Here is a 12,463-nt window from a genome sequence, read left to right as displayed (position 1 = left end):
ATCTAGGCACCACTTTCCAAGTCAGCCTTTCCAAGTCAGCAGCTCTGGACAGTAATACAAGGTGAGCTGATGGAACCCCAATTTGATGCTGATTTTTCTCAAAATCATTTCAGTAGAAAATACCTTTAAACTTACAGTTAAAAACTTCTTCCTTTCTTCATTTATCTTCTACATACCCACCCCAACACTATTATTTTTCTTAATCTATACAGGGTTACATACGTACACGTATGTCATCATTTTAGAAATGTGAAAGAAGACACAGCACTGCAGGTCAACGCCGCCAAGCTCACGCAGCAACTGGTACACTTCTTACACTACGCACGTCCATAAAAGATGTTTTAATACCCAATTCCTTCAGAAACATTCTGCTATAAACTGTGTAAGGAAGGTTGTGGATATTCTTTCCTTGACAATCATTGGGTTATGGATTATCACTAATGATGCATTGCTTTTATTTTAGGGAAATTTCCATTTTATTTTAGGGAAAGCTGTTAACTGACATAGGGCTCATTAAAAATAAAAAAAAAAAATAACAAGTATAAAACATTTAAATTTTTTCTTCCCAATATGGTACAACTATCAAGTACTTCTAATTATCTGTCAGGCTTCTGGTGATTAAAGTAAGAGCATGAGACATTACTAACTCTTTTGATTTTATTGGATTTCTCTATAAATTGCAAGTAAAGAAAATACTGTACTATATTTTGGCCACCCATTCTTATAATACCTGAATCTTACATAAGGTTTTAATATTCTTTAAATATTGGTCAAAGTCCCCATGTAAAATAAACAAGGAAGCCATCTCAGTAAGAAAATAAAAGCAGCCCTAAAAATCTAGTTTACTTATACCCCCCGGATAAACAGACAACACTTCGTTCAGAAGCTGGAAGGCTGTGAAGTCCTCGTCACTAATGAAACACAAGTCATCTCTTAGTCCCATCTAGTGTTCGGACGCAGAAATGTAACCGAGGAGAAATACAATGAAGAACTAATGGTGAGGTTTGACAGATGGTTGATGGCTATGCCTTTCCTTTCTTCCTTCTGGGTTTTTATGGGTATCATCAAAAGAATTCCATTTCAAAAAAAAATTTTTAAGTCCATTTCACCAGGCAGTGCAAATTATTCATGAAGGCAGCTAAGAATCTAATCAGATCTAGACTGGTCAGTGATAACAGAAATAATGATTCATGAAAAATCCATGTTTGGAATAGAAAGTGAGTAGACATTAAGATCCTCATTTTATGGAAACGCTGAGAGGTTAAGTGGCTTCACCAAGCCCTCAGGTCGAAATGAAAGGGATCCTGGCATACACTGGGCTCCCCAGATCCTGGCAGAGAGTCAAACAAGAACATTTCAAGATGCTTACTTCAGGGAAACATCAGTCTTAATTTCAGGCAATAATGGCTTAGAATATTTGAAGAAATACAGCACATTGGCCTTTCCCACTCCCTGAGTCCAGAGCATGATGGCTGTCAGTTTATCCCGCGTGCCCACGTTCCCGGCTCCCACTATGTGCTAGGTCTTCAGGGCCTCCATCACTCTGTGTTTTATGACTAAACCCCAAACCTCATCCTGCTGAGCCATCTGGTTCTCCCTGTCATCCCTAACTCATTTCCCACCCCGTTCCCCACGGTAGCTGTTTTCAATATTAGTAATTTGCTTCAGCTTAAAACCTGGTTTCCACGGACACAGGGACTACTAGGAAAAGATAAAGAAGGTGCCATCTCATTACTCTGGAATCCATTTTCCCTTCATGTCTTCATTTCCTCCAGGCTGAGAGAGAAGAGAGCTTATTTCTTTCCAAGGTGAGCCCCTCCCATGGGACCCGGTGTCCTCAACCACCCAGTCTCAGGTATCTCCAAGCTCTCCCTCCACTTGTCTCCTACCATCAGCCTAAAACCGAACTCAGAACTCTCTGTGTGCAGGAAACCCTCCTAAGGGGTTGACTCCCCACTGAGGCAATAATCCACTTTCACTTTCAGGGCCAAACATCTCTGCTCGATGTCCCCGACAGCCATCTCTTTAACCTTTTGCAAACTGAGTTCTGTTTCTAAAACTCTTATTTTAATCCTCACAACACCTTATGAGATAGGTATTATTAATCCTTTTTGCAAAGGGGGCAACTAAAGCTGAGAGGAGACAAGTCACTTACTGAACACACTGGCTGCCAAGCCTCAAACACGCCCTCGGCTGCTCCCTGGGCTTACACGTAAGAAGTGCTTTCCTTGGCCAGAAATATTCCACCCCAACATCTAAGGACTGATTCCGATCATTCTTCACAGTCCAGCTAAACTCCCATGTCCCTGGGAAGACCTCCCTAGGAACCCTCCAATGGGTCAGTCAGTCCTTCCTTCTGTGTGCCACCCCAGACAGCAAGCAGCTGGTTCTAACAATTAAGCACTAACCACCATCTACCCTGCAGTCAAGGCAGTGGTGGTGTGTTTCTCTCTGGCCCCAGACCCTGAGCCCCTCAAGACTGAAGCGCAGAGCTGGCTAAGTCCCTTTCATCTCTGTAACCCGTCACCACCACTGAGGACTGCTTCCCAAATTTGATGGACAATGACAAACCCATCAACTTTGACACTGCTCCAAGAAACTGACAACACGATGTAAGGTTTTCAACATTATTTTGGGGAAACACATAAAATTACTATTATTCTCAATGTATAAACGTAAAAGAGCCTCATTTCTTTATAAAAAAAAAAAAAAAAAAAAAAAAAAAAAGCCTGCAATGCACTTGGAAACAATCAGTAAAAGGTTCCAGCCCCTTGTTTGTTCTACTTCACTAACTCAGTGCTTCTCTTCTTCACAGATCTGTTTGATAATCTTTCACCCTGACTCACTGAGACATCAGACAAATTCAAAGACAGCTGAAGGGGCAACCTCACTCTACTCCACAGTCACCTAAGTCCTGTTGTCATGCCTTCCTGGTTCCCAAAAGACAACGTCATGTGAAAAAAACATTTCTTAAAAGTAAGATTCCTCCCCAGGGCCTGATGGAAGAGAGAAGGGGACTCCTCCTCACTGTGGAGCCCAGTCTTTCCCCGATGCCTGAGGGAAAGAGGCCCCGCACCGCCCTGGGAGGATGGTGACATCTTCACTGTGAGGGCTTTCCTTCCGCCATCTTTAAAGTTCTTCTTAGTTCCAACAGTCCATGATATTTAGGATTATTTCTAAGTCTAGTGGCTGTCAAGGGGATAGAATTAAATAGCTACCAACTATCAATAACAAACGCATGGAGAAAACCCAGAGGGAAACCAATTTTTATTCTAATACACATATACTATTTCCTTTCATTAAAAACTACTTCAGTCCTCCATGAAATGAAATCCAAGACAGTACTGCATTTTGGAAGAAGGAAATGTTTTATTGCAACTAAACATGCAGTACCACGTATGTGTGTGTATGTGTGTGTGTGCTTTCAAATTTCCACTAGGGTGAAAGAGATGAGATAACTATTCAATTCAATGGGGGGAAAATCTCATTTCCAAACTATTTTAAAATTGGGAAAGGCAGTCCAATTTGTAACCTCAATTACATACCTAAGTAAGTAATTTATGCAGATAAAAACCATCCAAAATTCAAAGATCAAAGAACATAATATTTAATAAGGCTGGAGAAATTCCAGTGCACTTAAGCAATTTTCAATGTGCCTTATTTAATTGCATACTGAGGAAGAAAACACACCATATTCTTTTTCTGACAATTAACAAAATATAATTTCATGTCAATAGTTAGAAGTATATCCTCAAAGTACATTCCATTCTAAATATAATTAGCTTGTGCTCATAACAGTGCAAAATCAGAGCTGAAAGAGATCAATTATTCCCCCTGCTCTTTCTAAAAGGTTCCCAAGATGCTTCCTATTCCCTAGGCATTTGGCATCAAAGGAAAATATAACAAATTCTTTTAGACTTCCTTATTATTTTTTTCCAGAAGAATGCTTGTAAAGAAAAACATCTTACGTCAAATAAGCAACTTCCACTTTTAAAATCCTGTAATATTTATAAGACCACAAAAACAACTGAAACCACCATTCGCCCATTTTATTTATTAAATCAGGCAAAAGTTTAAAAAAAAAAGTCTCCCTAAATGAATCAGAACTTTAAAACCAAGAAGCTCTCATTTCAACAAATTCTAACAACTGCTCTGAAGTATCATTTCTTAATGAAAGGACTGGATCCCAGTCATCATGTTGGTACTGCCATCATCACAGCACATGGAACACGTGAGAGAGAAACATGTTCCACCCAGGACAGACAGATGACAGTATTTCAAAGTTTACAGGTTAAACGTTAAATAAAACAGAAACCATCAGTTTGCAGAAAACACAAAGAACAGAAGAACATGGTAGGATTCAATCAACAACTCCTGTGGGAGACTCAACAAGACAATCTGGTTTCCATAAGGATTAAAAACAACATTCCTCAATTAATATATTTGTATTCAGGAATTTTGAAGTTAAATCAGCTACTGGGCATGAAAATCTGAAAGGAAGATGAAAATATTTTCCTAAAAAAATGAGAGACACCCCAGATGAAGGGGAAGTGTGTGTGCATGCACTCACACATGAGCATACATCAGTACTGTGGTGTGAACTGCACTTCCACAGGAGAAAGTCAACTAAAATACAAATCATGAAGAAGAATTAAAGGATGTTATTTAGAAAATACATGTCATGTGGAACAGATAAAAAGTCAAAAATCTGAAACGGGAAAGAGTGGGACAGAGCACTGTTACTTTTGTTGTAAGCTTTGCATTATTATTGTTTTTAAACCATGTACTTGAATAAACAATTAGAAAAAGCACATAGTAATGGAAAATGTCTCACCAATAGTCATAGCTCTCATCCCAGTTGTCAAAATGTACCAGGAAACGATTGTCCACCATATCTGTTACCGTAGCAACACAGATGAATGCAGGGTTCTTTTTGTCTACAGCTTCAAGCTTCATTCCAACTCGAAAGCCTGATGGGATCACTGTCTATGAAAATACAGATTTAATTAGAGATAAGTACACACTTAACAGCAAGGACCCACACCCTCTCTGAGCCTCAGCTTGAAGGCCTGGCATCCATCAGCGGTATTCACATAATTTAAAAATCATGGACTAGTCCTACAGCAGGGTGGCTTTCCAACAAGCAGCAGTAAGAAAAAGGCCCTGTTGCTACAGCCAACTGACTATCTGGACCTCAAAACTAGCACACGCGCAACCTCGCAAAGTTTAGCTAATGTCAACATGGGTCTTGGTACCTTAGTTAGATGACTGTACTAGTTAGGCACTGTATAGTTTACTTTCAGTTTCTCTTTTCCTTTATTACAGACTTAACAATGAAAACTGTTTCACACAAAATGTGCACTTAATCAAGTTAAAAATGTGTATGAGTCAGTACAAATTCCCTCCCACTTCTGAAAAGGTCTCTCAAAAGAGTACTCTACTGAAAGTAGGTCACCTTCCTATACAAAATGCTACAATTAGTACAGCTTTTATTCAACAATCCAGATATTATTCACAATAGCACCAAAAGAACTGGTTGCTAATACAGCCATTCAAAATAGTTTGTAATACAAGGAAATCCACAGATTATCAGCCATCTGGGGCCTGGAACTAAGACAATAAAAGTTCGGTTAAGATTGAGTGCTCCAGGTGCTGTAAAATGTAAACATTCCTTACCATCTCCTGTGAGGAAAGTTACCCTCCTCTCAGAAAAGGAGCTGGATGTCAGTTATGCCAGTCACAGCACACTGCAAGTCATTTCTGCCCTTCTAAAAAACCCTTCTGTCCAGACTGAAGCATACAGACACTACTCTAATTACTTTGAGCAAAATGGATGCTATTCGTCTTTTGATACAGCTCTCATTACAAAAATGTGGACAGCCACGTATCTGAATATGTTAGAATTAAGTCCTGTCTTAATCAAAGGATCAGGTACTACTGCTACACAGATACCATTAGTATCTATTTTAAAGTCCTGAAATTATTTACCAGTGTTCTGACCTAAATATTTGAGTATTCTGAGGGAGGAATCTAGAAATAGAGAAACTAATTGCCTCTGAGATACCAAATACCTAGTCCACCAATTAAGTTTTGTGCTAGCAATGCAGAGGATTCAAGAGACGGTTCAAGGCCGTGAATCAATCCCTGACTGAACTCATCACCAAGAAGCAGACAAGGAGTGGGAAACTTGGAGCAGGGACAGCAGGAGGGCTGCTAAGTTTTCCACCTGGCTGACCTTCCTCCCTTGTCTGGACAGAGAAGGCCAACTGACAATGCAGTATCTGCATTTCAGCAGTTAAGCTATCTTTTCCTCTCAATTAAAATATTTAAAAATAATAACCTGGCTCGTTATCTCTATTAATTACCTAAACACACACACACCCTTCTTCAGTTCTCTTAATTCAACCTGGCTTATGATCAGTTTGATTAGAGAACATTTCAGCCATTAGACTGATGCCCTCAAAACACGCACCTAATATCATTTCCCAAATGGAGGCTATTTGGTTTTCTCCACTCCTGTATTAATTTCCATTTGAAGGGAATCCCTAGTGCAACATGACTGCCTTTCTCCACACTCACTTACTGTCACCTGGCTTGTGAATTTGGAAGGAGGAACTGGTCACTCCTGTAAAAGTAAGCTGGCCTACAGGGCACACAGCTCCCACCCGGCTCCTCCAGTGCCAAGCTCTGTCCCTGCAAGAGGGAAGTCTGTGCTGGTTCAGGGCTCCTGGGCTTGGGTGGTGGGATGGGAAGGACCCGTAACCCTCTTTAACTCTAGGGCTCAGAATCAAGAAGCTCAACTGTCAGCAGACAGAGCCCACGCATGTACTCCAACTGAGCCCTTTCCGGTTATAAAGATGAGATTTTTGGCTTTTCATCTGCTTGCTCTCTGTTCTTTACAATAAGATCAGAACTTGGGCAGGGAAGTAGACTGTAATGTGCCGGGCCTCCTCAGAGATGCCAACAGAAAGTGGGAATACAAGTCAAAAAGTAGAAAATAGGGGGAAGTATAGCTCAGTGGTAGAGCACGTGCTTAGCATGCACGAGGTCATGAGTTCTATCCCCAGTACCTCTATTAAGTTAAAAAATAATACATGAATAAACCTAAAAAACAAATTATTAAAAAAAAAGTAGAAAATACACACACATCCAGACTTTGCTTCTATTAATACTGCAAAATAGAGCCAGAAACTGGAGTGAAGAGTTAAATGATCGTCTCTAGCATGCAAATCTAAATGGGGCTCCATTCATCTCACTATGTGAATCCCACTTGAACAGCACTCCTAAAACCGAGTGACGGGGGGAGGGTATAGCTCAGTAGTAGAGTGCCTGCCTATCATGCACAAGGTCCTGGGTTCAGTCCCCAGCACCTCCATTAAAAAAATAAATAAATAAAATAAATAAACAAACAAACAAACAAACTTAAAACCAAGTGCCAATAACAATAAAATTCCCAACTTAATTTTCTCTTATGCCCCTTAATTGTAAACTATACCTAGGTTTTAAACTACACTGCCTTTTATTATTTAATTTGAAAATGACAACCATGATATGGCTATAACACAGAAATTTATTCATGATGACTTTAAGATAATTTTAAAGTTTATTTAAGACAGGAGCACTCTATTTACCAAAGCAATACAAGTTATTACAGTTTCTTGTTATCACTTGTAATTTTTTCAATGAAACACTCAAAAACCCCTTCCTGTGAAAAGACAAGTATTTTGGATACACTTACTATATTCTGATTTTCAAACAGTGACTTGGGAGCAGCCTGAGCTTTGCATGTCTTAAGATACGTCTGCCAATTAAATTCTTCTTCTTTATAACCTAGGATAAGCACATAAAACAGACAGTAAAATATCAAAATATTTCATACTTAGCTTTCCATTCCTACTTTCATCTATAACTCCAACAGGCAAAATCAAGCAATCAAGTGACTTTTTAAATAGACAATATTTAATTCATAATTCGTAACTATGGATTTTTATACACAGGGTGTTTATTTCTAACAAATTGTATTATTTTTTCAATTCTGAATGAATGGTAATAATGAATGGATATAAAAAAATGTGTAAAGAAGAAAACACATATTGTACTCAGATGTACTTCTTTTTATTACCAGACCATTTCTACCAGTATTTTTAGGTGGAATTCCTCAGCAGCGAGCTGCAACAGTCAAATTTCTTGTTTTCCCCTCACCTATTCTATTTTGGGAAACTAACTTGCAGGAACAACTGGGAAGCTAGAAAAAAACAGTAATACAACAGATAAAAATTTTTGGCCTATCACACTACAGGTGTGACAATTCAAGATTTATGAAGCAAGCACGTTGGCCAGTTCCAATGATGGGAATGTCCTTGTCTTAATTTTCACAATTTCATGTTTCATGTCGTTAAATCAAACATTTCCTTCAAAAGGATATAAGTAAAGCATTTTACTTCATCCACGCCTGTGCTTTCTTCTACTTCCATCCAAGTCCAGGAGGCGGCGTGAAAAGAAGAGCTGATAATTCACCATATATAAGAGACCAATTTATATAAAGGTTTATAGATTTTCTTTTTCACCCTTATCTTTTCTACGTGTTTTTGTTCAGTCCTCAGTCATCTGAAAATACCACTCTGCCATTAATTTTTCACTTAAAACCAAAGGATGGCTTGTCCATTAAAAACCAACAGCCCTGAAACAGGCCAAAAATATCAAACTAGTAACCTGATTCTTTGACATCAAGCAAGTAATAGTGAATGTAACAGCTGAAAAGGAAGGAAATGCAATTTATTAAATATGCTGGAGATGAACTGAGAAAAATGGTCTCTGTTATTCTTTAATCTTTTGTAAACATGAAACAGACAAAATCACTGACAGACCAATACAAAGCATTTAGTAATAAAAGAGTAACTGCTGTTAGTTCAACCTTCATCTTCACCAATTTTTAGTGTTCTCTACTCCTTTCCAGTCTCCTAAATATTAAGATCTCTAAGTTCAATATACATTTCTTGAGTTTTTTTTATGTGCTGCAATATCAGTAGTTACATAAACAGGTTAGAACTAATTTTTCAAATCAAGTTTTTCAAGGATGTATGTACACAAACACATGTGTGTATAGAATAGAAATCCATACCTAAATTTGTTTGTAGTCAAAATTAAACATCATGCAATTGTTATTTTATATGCAAATAAGTACATGGACATAGTTTATTCTCTTAAGAAGGATCCTACTTTTTAAATTTCTTTCACTTTACGTATATGTATAACTGAATTGCTTTGCTGTCTATCTGAAACTAACACCGTAAATCATCAATAAAAAACAAAATTTAAAAAACTCTTCTACTTTAACCAAATACTACAAATAAGCCTAAATTGGGGCCTACCTGAATTTTCATAAAGTCTGAATTCTTAAAAATCCAAATTAAGATGTAAGAAAATAAGTGTTCTCAGAATATAAACTATGAAATTAAAAACTGACAATACCTTTTGGAGGATGGAGTTTATGGCCAGTTTTCTCACACCACCCAACTGGGTGAATATCCAGAGCATCTGCATTGACCCAGAAATCGTAACAATCAGAATATCCATCAAAGTGCAGCTTTATCCGGTATCCACAAACCTGAAACAGGTAAAGGAAGCTGATTAAAAAACGGCAACAACAAACCTAGAATGTCTGTGCACATGTGCAAAAATAAACTAACATGGATATCAAGTATGATATGATATAGATTATGTTCATCAAAGTACCCTCGCTAACAGCCACAAAGACAGTCGAACAAATGACAAAACCTAAAGGCAAGGGCCATTATGTTGGGAAGAGCTGAGGTGTGCTGGCATCATCCCCAGTTCCGTTTGGAGCACATGGATACAGGGTGAAGAACAATTCTCCCCTGTACACAAGTCCTCTCTTTGTTCCCTCTATTGCACAAGCATGTGCTGCCAGGAGAGCCGGCAGGGAAGCGGCCAGCCCAGCATGGGCACACGGCTCCTGCAGGGCCCCAGGGTGGAAGCCCTGCTGTGCACTGGCTCAACGCTGGCTCTCTGTCCTCTACAAAGCTCCGCACACGGTGACGTCCGGCCAGACCAAGGCCGGCACAGACATAGGGAGAATTCAACATATTCTCCTCTCCACCAGTAGCAGAGTTGGGAGGAAGAAAGAAAATCTAGAGAATCTGGATTCTAGGGACAACTCATTCTCTGGAAGTATGCCAAATGCTGAGGCCACATATCTGCCTAAATTAGGGCCCCCCCTGGGGAAGTTCTGAGTGAGAAGGTCACATGGGCTTATGGAGCTTCAGCTGGGTCACGCTCAGCCGTGGGCTCTCAGATAAAAGCTCAGCCTCTCAATCTCCTTTTCACTCAGCAAATGGCACCTTTTCCCATTATTAAAACCCTACAAGGGCTATTTCACTTGAGAACTAAAGATGAGGCAAAGCTTACCTCAGCCACAGTGAGGACACAGTACACAGACTGATGTTCAGGGTCCACGCCTTCTAATTTCATGCCAACTTTAAACCCATTTTTGTTATAGGGAAATGACTGATACTAAAATGAAAAATGAAACAGTTTTAGTGAGTGATCACCATTCTTAAATAAAGCTTATATAACCAAATACACAAACAAAGCCTAAAAGTCCAAAAGAAAAGGGCCCCTGAGTCATCTCATGGAAAAATGGACAAAGACTATAAGCAGGTCACAGACAAGGAAGTTCAAATATCTTATATATTTGAAAAGACACTCAACCTCACCCGTAAAGGTCAGACAAAGTAAAATTACAGTAAAATAGATTTCATCTATCAGGTTGGTAAGAAACAGTAAGCTTGGTAACACTGCGTGGGTAAGGCTCTAGGGAAAGAGACACTTAACATCAGTAACAGGGATATAAACTCATATAAACTCTACCGATCTCATGATAGCTATTAAAAAAAAAAGAACATTCTCTTTGACTCAGCAATTCTAATGCCAGGAAATTATCCAACAGAGATACCCACACATGTGCAAAATGAGAGGTGTACAAGGTTATTCACTAAAACACTTAGCAAAAGATTCATAAATATATAAAACATATTCCACATATACATGTAGTATTCCATCTATATCTGTTTCATAATAACTCAAGCTGCTCCCTATTGACACATATATGTGTGTGTCATACTCATTATGTGTCACATACATAATGACACATATGTGACATGTATGTCAATCAATAGGGAGCAGCTTACTTTATTAGGGAACAAACACAAGACGGAATGCTATGCATTAGTATGAAAGACTGATGAGGGAAGTAAATGAACTGAGATGGCATAATCTCCAAAGTAAGTTAAAAAAGCAAAGCCCAAACCAGTTAGGTGACATACGTTATCAGCTGATTAAAGATAGGGAGGGGAGGATTCGTGTTCATATACGTCTTAAATTCATACACAATTTTCTTACAGCACTTTCATATTCCCAATCACATGAATGTACTACTGATGCAGGTAATTAGCTACATTAAAACTTTTTTTAAAAGTGTAGAGAAAGTCTATTCTGAAAAGGACCAAAGTTGCAGAAAATAATTATACAGTTTAGTGTCAAATGCAATTACTATTATATTTAAATTAAATATTCTTAATGTAGATGTAATCATCCCAACATTTACTATTCACTACTTCTTAAAAATTCTGTGTTCATACATACATAACACGGTATTGACGGCAGATTCATTTCATACCATGATTAAATATAATTAAATAATTTAAACTAGGGGTCTGTAAACCAGTCTTTGTGTCAAATCCAGCCCACCACCTGTTTTTGTAAATAAAGTTTTTCTGGAATATGGCCATAGTTCATTCATTTATATACTGTCTTTGTTTGCTTTCACTGCAAGAACAGAGTTGATTTACAACTAAGACCACATGCCCCACGAAGTCTACAATATTTTCTATCTCTCTTTATGGAAAAGGTTTACTGACCCCTGGTTTAGCCCATGGACAGCAGCTCCTACTCAGAACTACTTTTACTGATTTTAAATCACTTATGACAAAATATTTTCATTATAGTTCATATAGTAAGCCATTTGTAGATGTTTTGTTGTGATATTATGTAAACCTCAGTAACTCATTTTTATTCTCCCAAAGCCATGATGTTGACATGACACTGCATGCCGGTTTTTCTTTATCTACTAGTTTTTCAGTAGTAGTAGAAGCATCCTTCTCAAAATAAATGCATGAAAGCCTGGTAAATGTTGAAAGAGTGTGTGTGTGTGTGTGTGCCTGTGCATGTGGCAATAGGGGAGGTGTGTGTGCCTGTGCATGTGGCACTAGGGAAGGTGTACGCACATAAGGCCAGCTGCCCTGGGAGGTGACCCTCCACATATGAGAAACAATACGTTTGAGAGATTATCCCTAGTCACGTTTCCTAAACAGACAGTAGGAACGGCAATACTAATTCCAGACCAGCTTTCCAGCCCCCGCTCTTACAGACAACGCCTTCTGGA

General features: G+C 38.6%; 1 protein-coding gene across 5 annotated transcripts in view; it reads right to left on the bottom strand.

Moving 5' to 3' along the window:
- The window catches only part of L3MBTL3 (L3MBTL histone methyl-lysine binding protein 3), a 108,693-nt gene that overhangs the window by 60,711 nt on the left and 35,519 nt on the right, over positions 1 to 12,463 (bottom strand). For all 5 annotated transcript variants that reach the window (XM_032484900.1, XM_032484902.1, XM_032484901.1 and 2 more), the window contains 4 exons: positions 10,429 to 10,533; positions 9,472 to 9,607; positions 7,739 to 7,830; positions 4,835 to 4,986 (listed from right to left, as the gene is read on the bottom strand). In XM_032484900.1, coding sequence (XP_032340791.1) covers positions 4,835 to 4,986; positions 7,739 to 7,830; positions 9,472 to 9,607; positions 10,429 to 10,533 — 485 coding nt within the window. The remainder of the gene's footprint in view (positions 1 to 4,834; positions 4,987 to 7,738; positions 7,831 to 9,471; positions 9,608 to 10,428; positions 10,534 to 12,463) is intronic.

Source organism: Camelus ferus, chromosome 8 (assembly GCF_009834535.1).
Source record: "Camelus ferus isolate YT-003-E chromosome 8, BCGSAC_Cfer_1.0, whole genome shotgun sequence".
Taxonomy (NCBI): domain Eukaryota; kingdom Metazoa; phylum Chordata; class Mammalia; order Artiodactyla; family Camelidae; genus Camelus; species Camelus ferus.
The sequence above is the reverse complement of the archived record's forward strand: the minus strand, read 5'-3'. Positions and strand labels throughout refer to the sequence as shown.